A 19,909-nucleotide genomic window follows, 5' to 3' on the forward strand; every position below is an offset into this window, starting at 1 on the left:
TGTTGCTCAGTGGTCCAAAGTCCTCTTTTTGATGAAAATAAATTTTGCATTTCATTTGGAAATCAAGGTCCTAGAGTCTGGGGGAAGAGTGGAGAGGCACAGATTCCAATGTGTTTGAAGTTCAGTGTGAAGTTTCTGCAGTCTGTGATGATTTGGGGTGAAATGTCATCTGCTGGTGTTGGTCCATTGTGTTTTATCAAGTCTAAAGTCATCGCAGCCGTCTACCAGGAGATTTTAGAGCACTTCATGCTTCCATCTGCTGACAAGCTTTATGGAGATGCTGATTTCCTTTTCCAGCAGGACTCAGCACCTGCCCACCGTGCCAAAACTACTACCAAATGGTTTGCTGACCATGATATTACTGTGCTTGATTGGCCAGCCAACTCACCTGATCTGAACCCCATAGAGAATCTATGGGGTATTGTCAAGAGGAAGATGAGAAACACCCAAACCAAAAATATAGATGAGCTGAAGGCCGCTATCAAAGCAATCTGGGTTTCAGTTACACCTCAGCAGTGCCACAGGCTGATCGCCTCCATGCTACGCCGCATTGGTGCAGTAATTCGTGGTAAAGGAGCCCCAACCAAGTATTGAGTGTATAAATGAACATACTTTTCAGAAGTTGGACATTTCTGTATTGTAAATCCTTTTTTGATTGATCTTAGGAAATATTCTAATAATTTGAGATACTGGATTTCTGATTTTTATGAGCTATAATAATCATCAAAATTCATAATCATCATCATAATCATCAAAATTAAAACAAAAACAGGCTTGAAATATTTCACTTTACATGTAATGAATATAGAATATGTGAAAGTTTACCTTTTTTAATTAAATTACAAGAAAAATTTATTTTTTCATGGTATTATAATTTTTTGAGATGCACTAGTATATCTGGAGTTACCACTGTAAGATGATGAAAATCAACATCCTCCTATTTACCTCATAGTATTCATGCAAAATGAATGAGGCAGCATGCTGGTGCAGTGGTTAACACTGTCACCTCACAGCAAGAAGCTACTGGGGCCTTCTTGTGTGGACTTTGCATGTTCTCCTCATGCCTGCATGGGTTTCCTCCGGGTGCTCCGGTTTTCTCCCACAGTCCAAAGATATCCGGGTTAGGTCAACTGGCTACTCTAAATTGTCCATAGGTGTGAATGTGAGTGTGAATGGCTGTCAGTCTCTGTGTTAGACCTTGTGATAGACTGTCAATCTGTTCAGGGTGTACCCTGCCTCTCGCCCAAAGTCAGCTGGGATTGGTTCCAGTTTCCCCCCTAACCTGCAATGGATTCATAGATAATGAATGAATGGTTTCATGCAAAGCTTTACTAACAAACCTAGACCTTTCCTACAGAGACCTTTAATTTGATTCTTAAAATAATTCTTGTTCAGGTATAAGAGCAAGAAAAAGGCCTTCGTCAAATATAGCAAGAAATGGCATGATGAAGCAGGCAAAAAGCAGCTGGAGAAGGATTTTGCCCTGATGAAGAAATACTGCTCTGTGATCAGGGTCATTGTCCATTCTCAGGTAACTGAAATGAATAGCACTGCAATTCCTTATTGCGAGCCAGAATAAATTGGCTTCCAAAACAAGTGCAACAGTTTTAGTATAACAGAGTTATTAACTTAGTGTTGAATTAAACCACTGAAAGAAAGAAAAATAAATAAACCAGACATTGTGTTATGTTGTGAAATTTATTATTTTTGGATTATGTTAACTGTACATAACAGTTGAACATCAAGTTATTTTATGAAATTACTAGGTACATGTTAGACCAGTGGTTCTCAAAGAGGTGCATGAAGATAGCCAAGCGGTTGGTTTAATTAATTAATTAATTAATTAATTAATTAATTAATTAATTAAATTGCAAAATCAGAACACACCATTATTAAAGCTATTATATTTATCATTAACTTCTTATAGTTATGAGCCTGGTTGACTGGTCACTTGTATTGAATGGGTTTAATCCAAGCCTCAATAACTCACAAACAGGTAGGCTTATAAATATAGACTTTGATCTCAAGTGCGGTTGAAAGTTCAGGATCAAAAAGCACTATGACTCCAACAAACAGGCAAAACCCAGTATTATTATACATATTTAAATACTGAACCTCATATTTCATTAGTTTAATACACTGAGGTGAGTGCTGAGGTGGTTTGTAGAATTTACTTGACAATTAAAGAAGTCATTTGCTGCAAAAAAGATTGCAAACCCTTGTGCAAGACAAGTAATGTGAAGTACTTTGGCCTCGAATTCATCTTTTAAGTGGATAAGATAAATAGATCTTTGTTCCAGACTGTGCAAGCCACACTCTAGTCCGTGTATTTATTAAATGCAGTGGATGAATAACCCATTACACTCCTTGCAATAAATGTTCCCGCCCTGTCAGTGTAAGCATGAGGCTGCAGTTTCAAATGGCAGTTTAAAAATAAATAAGGCATCAAACAGACATGGGTAGTGCTTATGCACAGTGCACTGATGTTTACTGTGTTTTATGTAGAATTATTTCAGTAAACATTTCATTGAAATGGTGATAAATGGAAATATCACATTTTTATGGTGAAGTAATTCAGCTTGAAATGTTTTCTGGATGTGTGCCATCTTATCTTCTTTTCTATTACACTTTTCATTCCCCCCCCCAAAAAAAAAGTGGTGATGACAAACATTTAGCAATACAAATTGCTAAGTAAAGCATTTAGAAGATTTCGAAAAATCCATAATTAAATGGTTTAAATTGTCTGGTGCTACATAGTGGCATAGTGTTGCCTCACAGCTCCAGGGTCGCATATTTGATCCAGAACTCAGGTTACTGTCTGTGTGGAGTACATGTTCACCCAGAGTATTTTCCTTAAGACGCAAATGTGTGTGCACATCCAGTGTGTGTTCCTGCCCCATGATCCATGTTCCTGGGATCAGGGAAAACATATGAAAATGGTTTCTTCATAGAGTTCATAAATCTCACATTGGTATTTATTATGCAGTATTAATTAAATAATATTGGCTGGAGTTGTGTGGTATATCAGATATATTCCATTCAGCTAGCATGATATTAAACTCATCTTCGAATCGTTCAGTATCATGCTAGCTGAATGGAATATGTCTGATATACCACGAAAAAAGCCAGCCATTATTATACATACACATTCCTTTTGGGTGTTCAATGTGTATCTCTTTCAAAATTCTCTCAAAATCTTCTGTATTTAATGAAGCAAACCTGGTGGCCATGTTTGTTTACAAATTGTCACAGTCGCTCCCTAGTGCGGAAGTTTTACATCTCCGACGTGTGATGTCATGTTGTCTTGACAACCATGCAGTATTGTAAACCATATTCACTGCTCATTCTCCATTGGGGAGAGTGATGTAATACACGTAAGATAAGCGATATGCTAATAATATTGCATGCTATCAAACCAAATGAATGAAACCCACTAGAAGGGAATAGAATACATGTTTTTATTCCATAGAAAAAGTTTCCTGTATGTATAATAATTCTTGATATAGGATTACTGAATATAGGATATTGCTTTTGCATAAAATGTTTTCATGTTGTATCTGCTGCAAGAATGTAAGCTTTTCATCACCTTGATATTCTCTCTCTCTCTCTCTCTCTCTCTCTCTCTCTCTCTCTCTCTCTCTCAGATGCATTTGCTTGCACTGAGGCAGAAGAAGGCCCACATCATGGAGGTGCAGCTGAATGGAGGCACTATAGCTGAGAAGGTGGACTGGGTGAGGGAGAAGCTGGAGCAGCCCGTGCCTGTGTCTTCTGTCTTCTGCCAGAGTGAAATGATCGATGTGATTGGGGTCACCAAGGGCCATGGCGTAAAGGGTAAGATGCATGATGGAACATTTCACCTCACTGCTTTATCCTTTCAATATATGAAATGCTGATACAGGGCTCTGAGAATGCTGTGCTTTCTCCTTTCATGCACTGCATAACTTTTAGTCTAGAGTTTAAACATGAGTACATCTCATGTCTTTGGGGTTGGAGAAGGCCAAGAAACTTACATTATACTTGTTTTTTTTTCTGTAAAATCCATACTATTACATGAATAAATAGAGGTAGACCAGATTTGAAACTTCAGTGTGGTATGTGTGAAGTATAGTATCGCTTTTTACTGAAATATGGCGTCTGGTTACAACTCTACATTTTTCCCCCAGTATGGCCATGCACCATAAGTGCATATTTTATTTATTATTAAGTATTAAGTATCAAATATTATCTGGTTAGAAAAATTGCAACAATATTTTTCAAGTCAATCTTTTTAGAGACACTTCATGACCTTCCGTTATTTATCAAAACAAATGTAGACATGTTTTTGTACGTTTGAAATATTGGTTCTTCACAGTTTTGTGAGGTTTTTTTTAAATATAGGCATGTCTCATATTTTTACTGTTACCAGCACACAAGGGAAAAATGGATGTTTTAACGTTGACATCCTGGTTTAAAATTACAGCTTACAAGTTACAATACAATATTGTCAGAATGCAGGCACTTATGGATGCAGGCGCAGGGGAGCCTGGTAGGGCTGTGCCGATAGACTATGCCATCATCCATCGACGATGGTGGTCATCCATCACGATGGAGAGCCACCATCGTGATACCACGCCCCCTCCTGTCATAAACATGCATATACGGTATCATCTGGGCCTATTTAACCTAAAAAGTTAGTTTTTTGTTAGTTTAGTTAGTTAGTTTTGTTTAATATATAAATATATTATATAACATATAATTATATATAAATACATAATTATATAAATCATTATAAAGTAATATCCTATTACCGCTTGTTCACGTAGGCTATGATGCAGGGACGTGCTAGTGAACATAACATGTGGTTACACAAATACAGTATGCTACTAATAATAAATTTTGACTTCATTTTTTAGCCTACACTATACTTTTAATGTAAAATTTGTCATGTTGTTCAAACAAATAGCCACTATTAACGACTTCAGTCGGGAAATATTGCACCTTATCAAACGGCAGGGAAGCGCAGACTTCGGCAGAAGTCAAATAACTTTAATCTGGTAAATAGGCCTACTTTCAGACACAAAATGGTCCACTCTAAGCCATAAAGTCAAACCAAAGGAAGAATGAAGGTGATTCTGATAAATGTAAAGACAGTAAAAAAAAAACAATATTAAATCATGATTTTAAAAGCTGGTGCAATAATTCAAACACTAATAAATTGGAAAAATTAGCGCGTTCAAGTGCGCACTAAAGGCCGAAACGCATCGTCAATTGATATGGTGTAAATAAACAATGAGTAATAGCTTAAGTGTAGTTTCTTCTCATAGTTTGAATACTAGTCTTTCATTGTTAGAGCAGATTAATATCTTGCCGTGATCAGTGAGTGCTCGGGGAGGTTCGTTTCCACCTGCGCTTTGCGCAGCTCATTTCTCCGAAGCCAGCTGTGCGCAAACGCAGTGTTGACTGCTCGGCAAACTCCAAATCCTCAGTCTGTACTGGCCCTCTGTTGCGCAAGCGAGTTGGTTATGGCCAGGTTCAAATTGTGCCCAAAACAACTTAACCACGGCCATTTCAATTGCCTGATGGCTGTGACAATATTCGCCCCGTTGTTATACAGGCGATCTTTTTCTCCTCTATTTTCCATTCGGCAAGTGTCTCGCGCAATGCGTCTTCTAAATTGTCCGCTGAATGTGTCTCTGGCATGAAACTTGTCTGCAGGCATTTGGACTGCATTGCCCACTCTCGGTCCACATAATGTACGGTAGCTGACATATAGGGCATCATGTTGCAGCTGGACCGCATATCCGTTATCAAGGCCAAATATTCCACATCACCTAGCGCTTTTTTTCTTTACGTGCCAAAGCCTCAGATGAGTATCTAATACTTTTAATAATAATAATAATAATAATAATAATAATAATATATTTAATAACATGGTATTAAAATCCCCCCCCGCCCACGATATGATCGTCCATCACGATGTTTGCACTGTAAACATCGTCGATGCCAATTAAGGGGACATCGCACAGCCCTAGAGCCTGGGGCAGAGCAAACTGCAGACGTAATCCAAATCGGGATGGAGGAAGTGAGGTCAGGAACTAGCGAGGGTCGAGCAATCAGCAAACAGAGCAACGTAGACTAGACTATAAGACAAGGTCAAAATGAATTGGGAATACTGGTTATACACTGATAAACAGGTGGTAAGCAAACGGCTTGGTACGTTAGAGAGAGAACACTAAACGATACTTTGCAAAATCCAAATGTGAGAGCTGTGCTTATGTAGGCGAGGGGCTGATTACTGAATGAGATGCAGGTGATGTGATTAATAATCAGGAGACAGCGGGCGCTGTGGTTCTTGGGGTTTGTAGTTCCGAGCAGCCATGCTTGAAGGCTATTCTGAACTTGTGTTCTCTGAGCCATTACTGACAGACACCCCCTGAGGAGCTCCCTCTGGGAGTGAGTGATTTTCTGTGTCACCCCCTTCCTCTAGGTGCCAGCTTGTCTGGGTGTTGGCTGTGGAATTCATGTGTAAGCAGGGGGTCTAGTATGTCTTTGGAGCTCACCCAAATTTGCTTTTCTGGGCCGTAGCCCTCCCAATCTACCCATGGGGGGGGGGGGGGGGGGGGGTTGGTAGCTGAGCATGCACTGGAAAGATGTTAATTGTGTGGCAAAATGCTTGAAGGAGTTTTGTGCATACTCAGCCCATGGGAGAAACTGTGCCCAGTCCCTTTGGTTTCTCATACAGAAGATGCGTAAAAAACAACCCACCTCCTGATTTGCACATTCCACCTGTCCATTGGCTTGTGGATGATACCCAGACGTGAGACTTACACATTCCTAGATGGTCCATGAAACTGGTCCAATGTCGGGAGATTAACTGGGGACCCCAATCACTTACGATGTCTTCTGGAATACCAAAGTAACGGAATACATGGTTAAATAATAGTTTGGCCGTTTGAAAAGCTGTGGGCAGACCTGGTAGAGGAAGGAGTCAGAGCGCTTTGGAGACTCGATCTAAAGCCTCACTCACAACCCGCCGTAAGTGTTTTGGACACGCATGGGTCGCAGGGTTTGGTAGCTCGCAGCCGTACCGCAGGGTCATGGTGAACCCGGGGGAATGTTTGAGGGAGGAGTACAGGCAAAGTACTTGTCAAGTACAGGTTGCACACCTGACTTCCTCGAAGTGTGGGAAAAATTGCACCATTAACCCGTGGAAAGTGTATATCTGACACACGTGATCAGTGTGTGTTCAGTGAGTGTGGAGTGTGTGAGACTTGCATTTTACCAGTTTCCTGTGCTACAAGTTCGGGCCGCTCTTGTGAAGCATTTGTGATACATGTGATTAGCACGTTACAATCACTCATAACTTGCGTGTGATGCAAACCAAGAGTGGGTATAAAACCAGTGTGTCTGCAGCATTCTGCATCTGTCTTTCGACTGAAGAACATTGGATATTTTGGGGGAAAATTAAAAAATTTTCAGTTTAAAGTTTAGAAAATGGGACCCAAGAAGAAGCGAGCAAAAGTGAAGTAACCCAGCCTGAAACAGCAGAGGGGGAGGAGGAGGAAGAATTTGATGATGGTAGCAGCACCAGCGAGCCCTGTACAGACAGGGAGAAGTTTGCCTTCAAGCCGGCAGAAGGCACAGCACCCCGCCACAGGTATTTTCACAGGTACGGTAAATACACATGCTTTGAACATTCATTTCAGTATCTATATGCTTATGTAATTAATATTATATCTGCTGATTTTCATGTATGTTTCAGCTAACGACGCCCAGAAGTGAGGACATTGCAATCCCATCATCGCTGTCAGGCCCTTGTGCCATGCTCAGTGATGAGGACAAGGACATCCCGACACCCCGTCCCACCACTCAGCAGGAGTAGGAGTAGGACAGCAGCTCTGAATCAGAGTCAAAGTGTGTTTCAGTGCTCAAACTGTTATTAAGTTGGGATTTTTTTACAGTGTAATAAAATGCGTTATTCCCTTATACTCATGTTTTATTATTTGATGTTTGCATGGTAAATTAAACATATACCCAAATAAAAACAGCAAATGAGGTGGTCTTCTTCCTTTCTACAATGCTACACGCTACATGATTGGTTCCTTGGTTCCTCCCCAATATATACTATTCAAAAAAAGTAGGGGGTATTTTATTTTGAGATCCAAATTTTCACATATACAAAGGGATATGAAAGCATGTTGTATAGTTCCTTACTGAGGAAGCATTTCCAAAGAAATTCATCACCCAAACACATCAATGACACTCTCATGATCAGCACGGGATGCTACTGATGATCAAGGGGGTCGTGCCACAAATTTGCATGACTCTGAATTGGAAGGTTAGAGCCACTCCAAAGGAAGATTTTGAAGAGAAAGCATCAGATTATCAGTGGTTGAAGTCGTTAAGTAAACAGAGACCATGTGCTGTCTAACACAGGATGAGAGGTTACGTGCCCTTGGCATGCTACAGGTTGGCACAAGACAGGTCGTTGTGGCAAGAGCATTGAATGTTTCCCAGTCTGTCATCAGCAGATTATGGTCCAGACATCGTGCTACAGGGTCTGTTCAGGATAGACCACGATCCGGTCGACCAAGGGCAACAACTCAGGCTCAGGACAGATTCATCCACACTATTGCCTTGAGAAATCGTATAGTAACAGCAAATCAGATAAGGTCTCAACTTCGAAGGGATACTGGCTTGGTAGTGAGTGGCCAGACCATCAGGAATCGACTGCACAGATTTCACTTACACGTCCGACGTCCTCGTGTCATTCCCTGTTTGAGGGATCATCACATTAGGGCCAGACTCCAATGGTGTCGTCATCATCAACGCTGGGATAATCGCTGATGGAACTACGTAATGTTCTCAGATGAGTCGAGGTTCACTGTGGACTTCCTGGACAGACGCAGGAGGGTTTGGCGCCGACGTAACGAACGTTTCCATGACGTTAACGTCATTAGACATGATCCGTATGGGGGTGGCTCTGTAATGGTGTGGGGAGGCATCACTGCTGCCGGCAGAACAGACTTGCATGTTGTTGCTGGATGTGTCACAGGGCAGTACTACCGGGACAACATCTTGGCACCCCATGTTGTGCCATTTGCACGTCGTTATGGCCGCCGTTTCATTTTCCAAGATGACAATGCCAGATGTCATAGGGCCAGGATCATTACAGATTACCTCCAGCAGCAGAATATCACCAGATTACCATGGCCAGCACTCAGTCCGGACCTTTCCCCCATCGAGCATGTCTGGGACATGCTTGGACAGCGGCTATGCCAACGTCAACAACCTCCTGCCAATGTCCAAGAACTTGCTGCAGCATTGCAACAGGAATGGAATAACATTCCCCAAAATGACCTGGGATGTCTCGTTAGGAGTATGCCACGCCGAATTCGAGCTTGTCTAGCCAACCGAGGGGGTTTTACCCGCTACTGACTCGGTTTCAAAATGGTGGTAAATTTGCTGTGTGACCCTGTGTTTGTGTTGACCCTTATTCTGGAGAATCTGTCCTTTACTGACTGTACACAGGGTTTCGAATAAATTGACAAATGTTTCCTTAATGTTTTTCTGTCATTTGTTTCCTTCCTGACCTCATGATCTGCATTTCATTCTACTTGTAAATCCAATATCCCCTACTTTTTTTGAATAGTATATATACCCAGAGTCTTGCCCCTCGTGTTGTGTGCAGTTCGCGTGCGCTGCGTGCACACCACACACAGGGGTAGAAAGTGAGATGCACTTCTGTCTTGCGCGCCGCACAAATAATAAGTGTGGAACACTTCTGAGGCACGTCACTCATACAATGACCGTGCGTCACTCATGAGTTTTACTGTCATCGCAAAAAGCCCCTACTAGCCGCGTTGCTGACTTGGTTCAGGTGTACAAAAGGAATACGGGTCCCGTACGTAGTGTATGTGTTCTTGATTTGTCACAAGACCCGTAGAATTTGCATGTGCAGGACCAGAAGTCTCCACGGGCAGTCTGTGACCTTCTATGGCGCTGAACACACACAAGTGTCGCGCAAGTCTCAAGCACGGTTTGCCAAATTTTTTTACCATAGACCGCCCATAGCAGCACGTACAGCGAGGCTTTAGATTACCTTGATAACAGTGTTTCCTTGAGAAGGTGGTAAATCAGTGCTGAAATCTGTGGCTATGTGTGACCAGGGTCTCTCAGGTACTGGGAGAGTGCATAACTTTCCAGCAGGAGGGGCATTTGGTACCTTGGCTTGGGTACACTCTGAATATGAGGAGATGAAGTGATTTATGTCAGAGATCATGTTCTCCCACCAGTACTTGTTTCTTATGAGTTGGTATGTGCTTGGATGACCAGTAGCAGGTGAGGAATGAGCCCAGGTGATGAGTCTTCCCCTGATTTCAGGTGGAATGTGGAGGAGTTAGTTTTCGGGTGGGTTCTGAGTCTATGACTGCTGGATCTCTGTCAATGTCCCAAAACATTGTACAAAACACTCAGTAGGTAGTATTGGTGTGGATTCAGAGCTGTGGGTTGAGGAGATGTGGATATGAGATAGGGCATCTGCTTTGATTTTTCTGGAGCTGGGGTGGTAGAATATGATGAACTGGAAGTGTCTGAAGAATAGGGCCCACCTGGCTTGGCATGGGTTCAGCAGTTTGGCGGTCTTCAGATATTCTAGGTTCTTGTGGTCTGTAAGGATTGTGAAAGGGTGTGTGGTGCCCTCCAGCCAGTGTCTCCACTCCTCTAGGGCCAGCTTGATAGCTAGGTGCTCTTGGTTACCAGTGTCGTAGTTTCTTTCTGTAGTTGAGTTTCTTTGAAAAAATGGCTACATGGTGCAATTTATTCTTCTCCCCAATGCATTGTGATAACACCCCTTCAACTCCAGTTTCAGACGCAGCCACTTCTATGATAAATGATTTGGTGGGGTCTGGATGTTGCAGAATGGGGGCAGAGGTGAAGGCTGACTTGAGTTTATTGAATGCTTCTTCAGCCGTTGGACCCCACTTGAGCCGACATGGTCCATTTTTTAGCAGGGAGGTCAATGGGCTGGAGATGGTGCTGAAGCCCCGGATGAAGCGCCTGTAGAAATCTGCAATCTCCTTGACAGACATGGGGGTTGGCTAGGACATGACTGCTGGGACCTTGGTTTGGTCCATGCTTACTCCCTCAGTACTGATTATGTATCCCAAAAATGAGATCTGAATGACATGGAATTCACATTTCTCTGCTTTGACAAAGAGATGATTCTCGAGCAAGCATGTTAGCAGGGACCTGACATGAGCCTGATGACTGTCTTTATCTGGGGAGTAGATCAGGATGTCATCTATGTACACAATGATGAATTTTCCCAGCATGTCTCTCAATATGTAATTTATTAGGCACTGGAAAACACTTGTAGCTGAAGAAAGGCCATATGGCTGACTAAGTACTCAAAATGGTCGGCAGCAGTACTGAAGGCCGTCTTCCGTTCGTCCCCCTCCCGAATGTGGACCAGGTTGTAGGCACTGCAGAGGTCCAGTTTAGAGAAAACTCTTGCCGATCTTAGTTGTCCTAATGCAGACAGTACGAGTAGTAGTGGGTAAGAGTATTTGACAGTGATTTGATTCAGTCCTCTGTAGTCAATACATGGCTGGAGGCCCCCCCCTTTTATCTACACAAAGAAGACACAGGAGAGGTAGACAGTCTGATATAGCCTTGCTTCAGTGCCTCCTAAACTTACTCCTCCATTGCCGATTGTTCCTTTTGGGAATGAGGCTAGATTCTGCTGTGAGGTGGGGTCGTGCCTGGGAGGTCATCTATGGCACAGTCATATGGGCGATGGGGTGGTAGACCATATGCCTTACCCTTGCTGAAGACTTCCTTCAAATCGAGATAGCAGGTCGGAACACTGTCTTGGGAATCGGGCATAGGACTCTCCACAGAGGTTGAGGAATTTGTGACTTGAGGAAGTTGCAGACAACGCTGAAGGCAGGCAGTCGACCACTACATAATATCCTCCTTCTGCCAGGTGATAAGGGGGTCATGGAGTTGAAGGCAGGGATATCCAAGGATGACATCATAATGTGGTGCTTGGGTGATGAGCAAGGAAATGTGTTTGGAATGAAGGGCCCCCACCTGTATTTGGAGAGGGGCTGTGCATGAGGTGATTAGTCCGTCTCCAGTAGGGCCCCCGTTGATAGATTTTACTTTGAGCAGCCCTGGTAGGATTTCTGTGTCCAGGTCGAATCTTTGGACAGCTGCACAGTTGATGAGATTCCCTTCTGACCCTGAGTCTATGAGTGCAGAGAGGACATGGGTAGCATCTGGCAGTTTCAAAAGTACAGGTAATCTAAGAGTTAAAAGAGTCTTGGAGTTAAAAACAGGGCTCACCAGGCTAGGTGGTTTGTGTTCCTGGTGGGCAGGAGCTCCTCTAGATGGGCGGACTGGGCATTGGGCGATTACATGACTTGCTTCGCCACAGTAGAAACATAAACCCTCTCTTCTCCTTCTTTCTCATTCGGATCACTGCAACCATGTATGAGACACCTCCATGTGTGTTGATTCACCCGTGACCTGGACAGGAGAGGTAGATGGTGCCATAGGAGGTCGGTTGGATATTAGATGATCCAGGCGAATAGCTAGGTCAATGAGGGCATCAAGGGACAAGTGTTTATTGCAGCATGCTAATTCGCTCAATACCTCGGGACACAGCCCCTGGTGAAACATGGCTTTCAGCACTGGTTCATTCCATCCACTGCCAGCAGCAAGTGTGCAAAAATCCAGGGCGTACTTGGTGACTCTTCGAACACCCTGTTGCATGGATAGAAGGGTCTCTCCAAGCTCAATTCCCTCCGGCTTGTGATTGAACACCCTCTTGAAAAGTTCTAGGAAGTGGTGGTAGGAAGTAGTAGGCTAGTCGCTGTGTTCCCATACCGCACATGCCCACTTGAGCGCCTTGCCAGTGAGGAAAGTGACAAACTTGGCAATCTTTTGTTCCTCAGTGACACTGGAGATTGAAGAAAATACAACAAGCATTGGAGGAGAAATCCCTTGCATTGTGAAACTTCACCAGAAAATATTTTGGGCAGAGGAATAAGTTGCATGGCGGCATTGGGAGGTGCCTGCGACACAACAGCAGTAAGCTGAGCCACCCTGGTGTTTAGATCACAAAGCATCTGCTGATGTTCTCCCAATAGGTGCCCCTGGGCGTTGAATGCAGTTTGCTTTGACTCCTCTGCTGCATCCCTGGATGGCGAAGTATCCTGTCAGAGTGCAGGCACTTACGGATGCAAGCGCAGGGGAGACCAGGGCAGAGCAAACTGCAGACGTACTCTAAATTGGTGTGCAAGAAGCGAGGTCAGGAACTAGGGAGGGTCGAGCAATCAGAGCAACATCTCATCTCATCTCATTTTCTCTAGCCGCTTTATCCTGTTCTACAGGGTCGCAGGCAAGCTGGAGCCTATCCCAGCTGACTACAGGTGAAAGGCGGGGTACACCCTGGACAAGTCGCCATGTCATCACAAGGCTCAGAGCAACATAGACTAGACTATAAGACAAGGTCGAGACAAAATGGGAATACTGGTCATACACTGATAAACAGGTAGTAATCAAACAGCTTTGGTACGTTAGAGAGAGAACACTAAACGATACTTTGCAAAGTCCAAGTATGAGAGCTGTGCTTATATAGGCATGGGCAGGGCCATAGCCAGCATTTTAAAATCATCGAGGTCTGTGATGCCGAAAAATTTTCGACATATTTAAATATGAGGGGTGAATTACATGTCACACAAGAGATCTATTCCTGAAATTACTTTTAATGGTGTTTGAACTGAATATCATCAGTTTTGAAAAAAAAAAATCATGTATGTGGCAAGAGTAAGAATAATTTAAGCTTGTTTAATGGTTTGATCTGGCCCAAGCAATGAGGACAAAAGATACCCAAACCATGCAGCCTATGTAACTAAGATGCATTAACAATCTGGCATCCGTTACACCTACACACAAAAAAAAAAAAATCTGGGAAAAAAATCAGTATACACCACCATGTTTTAGGCAAAGTTATCCAAGGCAAACACAAGTTGAAACTTTCCACTCTATTGCTTTGGCTTATCGAATGATTTATTTTTAAAATCACAAACAAGGTAGGCTACAACTGCGCTGCTTCGAAAATGTAAATTTAACAGCTTCATGAAAGTGCACTGATGGTTACCATGAAAAAACCGTGTCTACTGCACTGTGTTCACTCCCCTGAGTCGCGCACTCATTCGTTTTTGTGTTCTTGGTCCCAGAGCTGCACGCACGAAACAGACACAGAAGACAGAATCAACGTTTAACATAATTAACAATGCACTTTTTATGGAGACGTTTTAATGTTATTCTTAATTTTTTTTATCCAGTTGAATGTTTAGCGTACAAATGTATTTTCAGCTTTTAAAAATGACCGAGGTCCGGACCTCATAGCTGGCTACAGCCATGGGCATGGGGCTGATTACTGAACGATATGCAGGTGATGTTATTAATAATCAGGAGACAGAGGGTGCTGTGGTTCTTGGGGTTTGTAGTTCCGAGCGGCCATGTTTGAAGGCTGTTCTGAACTCGTGTTCTCTGAGCCGTTACTGACAAATACCATAAAAACTATAATTGCTACTAAGAAGCAAAAGCATAGTAAAGTATAAAGAGCGTTTCTAAGTATATACAGGACTGCTGTTAGGCTCCACTGATTTATAGTAATAATAGTGCTTTGCATCTGTATCCTCCAGGTGTGACGAGTCGCTGGCACACCAAAAAGCTGCCCAGAAAAACCCATAAAGGTCTCCGGAAGGTGGCATGCATTGGAGCCTGGCATCCGGCCCGTGTAGGCTTCACTGTTGCCCGTGCAGGTCAGAAGGGCTACCACCACCGTACAGAGCTAAACAAAAAGGTCTTTGATTCATATTGTCTTTGAACAAACAAATATTCACATGTACTGTATATCAACTAAAACTGATCTGAAGTTCACTCTGTATAATGTATAATTGAATTTGCATCTGTTCACTGCTAATTTTAGATCTACCGTATCGGAAAAGGGGTTCATATCCATGAAGGCAAAGTGGTGTGTAACAATGCCTCCACTAGCTATGACACAACTCAGAAGAGCATCACTCCACTGGTAATGAGAGCAAAAATCATAATTTATTCCACTTTGAACGAAAAGTGTTTACTTTGCTTGAGGGGATTCCAGTATTTATTTCTTCAGAACATGAGCTGTGCATTTCTAATTTCCATTTCTAAACGTCTCATACAAATAAAACATGGTTCTTTCCAATAGGGAGGCTTTCCTCATTATGGAGAGGTGAACAATGACTTTGTGATGGTGAAAGGCTGCGTGGTTGGCACAAAGAAACGAGTGCTTACTCTCAGAAAGGTATGATTTATTCATACAAAATATCATAAAATATACAATCTAAATATACTATTCAACAATGTATTGCTTGTAGAGTTTGTAATATGTCCCAGTTTATCTCTTGGTGAATTATAAAAAGTTATGACCTTTTCCCATAAGTATAACATATGTGTAGTATATGCTCTGTGTATATGAGATCATTAAGGATTTGACATACAGCCCGCTTAAAGTCCCAAATTATTTTGTTTTTGCGATAAACAGAAAGACATTTGGGTTTCAGATCAAAATATGAATATGAGATAGTAGATCAGAATTTCAGCTTTGGTTTCCTGATATTTGATTTTCATTTTGGCTCCAGAACTTTTGTGGCTTATCTCTGTATTTCATCTCTGTACTATGAATTCCAGTCTGGCCTTCTGATTATTACTGCTGATGAGTGTTTTGCATCTTGTGGTATGGCCTCTATATTTCTGCTCTCTAAGTTTTCTTCAAAGGATGGATTGTAATACTGTTACTGGCTGACATTTTGGGGTTTTTCTTCACAGCTCTCACAATGTTTGTCACCAACTATTGTTTTCCTTGGGTGACCTTTTCGATGTCTGGTTGTAGTACATCAGTTGTTTCTTTTTTTTTTCAGGACATTCCAAGTTGTTGTACTGGCTATACCCAGTGCTTGTGTGATACATCAATTTTCCCTCTTTCCTCAACTTCAAATTGGTTTGATTTTCTCCCATAGACAGCTCTCTGGTCTCGATGTTGGTTTAACCTTTTTAACAACAAATGCAGTCTTCACAGGTGAAACCCAGGGCACAATCCAAGAGTAGACATTCAGAGCTATTAATGGTTTAAACAATCTAACAGGGCATACTGTACCTGGGCAACAGGAAACACCTTTCAGTCAGATGTTACAATATTTTTTTGATCACTTGAAAAATGGGTGGGTTCAAACAAAAGGGGCCATGTTCCAAATTATTTAAAACATCTAGATGCAAATATCAGAAAAGAGAAGCTGAAATTCTGGTCTATTATCTCCTATTCCTCTTTTGATCTCAAATCCAAATGTCTTCGGTGTATAGCAAAAACAGAATTGTCCTTGCTATTCCAGTAATTTCTGAGGTTATTGTATCTCTGTGTTGATGTTTATACCATAGCGCTATTGAATGCTCTGTTCTGATTGGTCAGAAGGTGTTTGTCATTTTTCTATAAAAGCACAGCTCTGACGGTAGTTTGGGCTACAAGCATATATTAACACATTACTTCTAATACATTTTCATTTCTGTAGTAAATAAATTATTCCTATAATAAAAACACAGGGACTGTTTTTGGTGGACACTCCACAGAAACATTTTAAAAAGCATGTTTTGTGTGAGATGTTTATTTAGCATTTTTGGAAAGAGTCTCCAGTTTCAGAACTTTGTAACAGCTAGAGGTAAAGCTGAAAATTTAAGTCTTACAACAAAGGAGGGCTTTGTGGTTTCTCTGTAACATGACATACTGTATGTATTAACTTCAAGAGAGAGCAAAAAGAGACTGGTGAGTAAATGACTTCACTCTTGAAATTCTACAGCATTAAATGTAACAATGAATGAATGAAAAGTTTGATGTGTGTTTCTTTAAGTAAGAGACTGTTAGTGTTGACAAATTGCTGTGAGGAATAAAACACTTTGAGACATCATTATTAGAAAGTAATCAATTTCAGACTGGCATCACACCATCCTGTACTTTATTGTATCCTTACAACAGCACATCCTGTTGTGCTTTATTCCTTATGTGATACTACATTTACCTGTCTGTGTTTTAGTCCCTGCTTGTGCAAACCACACGCAAGACCAAGGAAACTATAGACCTCAAGTTTATTGACACCACCTCCAAATTTGGTCACGGCCGCTTCCAAACAGCTCAGGAGAAGTTTGCCTTCATGGTAAATGAGAACGTTAAACCAGGCAGTAAAGTATATAATGAACAATCACGTTACAATATGAATTACAAAATTCCCGATTCCAAAAAAGTTGGGACAAAGTACAACCCCGATTCCAAAAAAGTTGGGACAAAGTACAAATTGTAAATAAAAACGGAATGCAATAATTGACAAATCTCAAAAACTGATATTGTATTCACAATAGAACATAGACAACATATCAAATGTCGAAAGTGAGACATTTTGAAATTTCATGCCAAATATTGGCTCATTTGAAATTTCATGACAGCAACACATCTCAAAAAAGTTGGGACAGGGGCAATAAGAGGCTGGAAAAGTTAAAGGTACAAAAAAGGAACAGCTGGATGACCAAATTGCAACTCATTAGGTCAATTGGCAATAGGTCATTAACATGACTGAGTATAAAAATAGCATCTTGGAGTGGCAGCAGCTCTCAGAAGTAAAGATGGGAAGAAGATCACCAATCCCCCTAATTCTGCGCCGACAAATAGTGGAGCAATATCAGAAAGGAGTTTGACAGTGTAAAATTGCAAGGAGTTTGAACACATCATCATCTACAGTGCATAATATCAAAAGATTCAGAGAATCTGGAAGAATCTCTGTGCGTAAGGGTCAAGGCTGGAAAACCATACCGAGTGCCCGTGATCTTTGGGCCCTTAGACGGCACTGCATCACATACAGGCATGCTTCTGTATTGGAAATCACAAAATGGGCTCAGGAATATTTCCAGAGAACATTATCTGTGAACACAATTCACCGTGCCATCTGCCGTTGCCAGCTAAAGCTCTATAGTTCAAAGAAGAAGCCGTATCTAAACATGATCCAGAAGCGCAGACGTCTTCTCTGGGCCAAGGCTCATTTAAAATGGACTGTGGCAAAGTGGAAAACTGTTCTGTGGTCAGACGAATCAAAATTTGAAGTTCTTTATGGAAATCAGGGATGCCGTGGCATTCGGACTAAAGAGGAGAAGGACGACCCAAGTTGTTATCAGCGCTCAGTTCAGAAGCCTGCATCTCTGATGGTATGGGGTTGCATTAGTGCATGTGGCATGGGCAGCTTACACATCTGGAAAGACACCATCAATGCTGAAAGGTATATACAGGTTCTAGCGCAACATATGCTCCCATCCAGACGACGTCTTTTTCAGGGAAGACCTTGCATTTTCCAACATGACAATGCCAAACCACATACTGCATCAATTACAGCATCATGGCTGCGTAGAAGAAGGGTCCGGGTACTGAACTGGCCAGCCTGCAGTCCAGATCTTTCACCCATAGAAAACATTTGGCGCATCATAAAACGGAAGATACGACAAAAAAGACCTAAGAACTACAACTAGAATCCTACATTAGACAAGAATGGGTTAACATTCCTATCCCTAAACTTGAGCAACTTGTCTCCTCAGTCCCCAGACGTTTACAGACTGTTGTAAAGAGAAAAGGGGATGTCTCACAGTGGTAAACATGGCCTTGTCCCAACTTTTTTGAGATGTGTTGTTGTCATGAAATTTAAAATCACCTAATTTTTCTCTTTAAATTATATATTTTCTCAGTTTAAACATTTGATATGTCATCTATGTTCTATTCTGAATAAAATATGGAATTTTGAAACTGCCACATCACTGCATTCCGTTTTTATTTACAATTTGTACTTTGTCCCAACTTTTTTGGAATCGGGGTTGTATATCTAACAACCTCTATGCAACTGTAAGTTTATGAATTTTACTATTCAATTAAACATAGATCTGGCTGCATTAATAATAATAATAATAAACATGGGTCCATGTGATCATCCTCTTTTCTCTCATCCTCCTTCAGGGCCCTCAGAAGAAACACCTGCTGAGAAAAGCATCTGAACCTGCTGAGAAGACTATATGATGTACTGTGTCTTCCCTTTATTAATAAGCATATATTAAAAATAAAAGACTGCCTTTAGTTCTTTCAGACCTTTATGTTCTATGTAGAGTTTCACATGCAGGTCTCAAACACAATACTGTACATCAGTCAATCTGCTCCAAAAGTCACATTTCTAGTTGTTCTTCATTGTCATTATGTTAAGAATATCATTTTATAAAGACAAACAGAAATGTTCCAGACTCACATGTAAAAAATATGTAATATTATGTTTTAGGACAAAATGAAGAATCAGTGCTATTGTAATCTGTCAAAAGGAAACAAATATTGCAGGATGTTAGATGTGTGATGCAGATAGTGATATCCTTTCTTTTATTCCCAACAATGGTACCTAAATTACTGTGTCAACGACATCAATTTATGGTCAAATACTATTTTTGTAAAGATCAGCACTCTGAATTCAGCAGTTTCTTATACATCTGATTAGTATAAGTTTGCCTTAGAAATTCACGGGCCTCTGTTTGCATTGTCTTCATATTTTTCCACACACAATCAGCCATTTTCCATCAGAACTGTGTGTAGTTCAAGTGCAGGTCCAGCAATTTGTCCTGGTATGTGCCTGGAATATTGTACATATGTACATATTCTACACATTGTACACAAATGTTACAATTAGCATGTTTTGCACTTTTTCCCTCCATGTCCTTTGTGTCCGTGTTTTATTCTGAGCTCCTGCACTCCTGTTGATCCCAGCTTTTGCCTGAGAAATTCTGGAACATGTCAGTATTGTCCATCCTA

General features: G+C 41.5%; 1 protein-coding gene across 4 annotated transcripts in view; it reads left to right on the forward strand.

Annotated features, from left to right (window-relative positions):
* The window catches only part of LOC132868603 (large ribosomal subunit protein uL3-like), a 61,126-nt gene extending 41,850 nt beyond the window's left edge, over nucleotides 1-19,276 (forward strand). For all 4 annotated transcript variants that reach the window (XM_060901611.1, XM_060901613.1, XM_060901612.1 and 1 more), the window contains 7 exons: nucleotides 1,396-1,531; nucleotides 3,645-3,831; nucleotides 14,697-14,857; nucleotides 14,984-15,085; nucleotides 15,245-15,340; nucleotides 17,121-17,240; nucleotides 19,076-19,276. In XM_060901611.1, the coding sequence (XP_060757594.1) occupies nucleotides 1,396-1,531; nucleotides 3,645-3,831; nucleotides 14,697-14,857; nucleotides 14,984-15,085; nucleotides 15,245-15,340; nucleotides 17,121-17,240; nucleotides 19,076-19,135 (862 nt within the window). In that variant the 3' untranslated portion in view covers nucleotides 19,136-19,276. The remainder of the gene's footprint in view (nucleotides 1-1,395; nucleotides 1,532-3,644; nucleotides 3,832-14,696; nucleotides 14,858-14,983; nucleotides 15,086-15,244; nucleotides 15,341-17,120; nucleotides 17,241-19,075) is intronic.
* Nucleotides 19,277-19,909: the final 633 nt, after the last annotated feature.

Source organism: Neoarius graeffei, chromosome 20 (genome assembly GCF_027579695.1).
Source record: "Neoarius graeffei isolate fNeoGra1 chromosome 20, fNeoGra1.pri, whole genome shotgun sequence".
Lineage (NCBI taxonomy): Eukaryota > Metazoa > Chordata > Actinopteri > Siluriformes > Ariidae > Neoarius > Neoarius graeffei.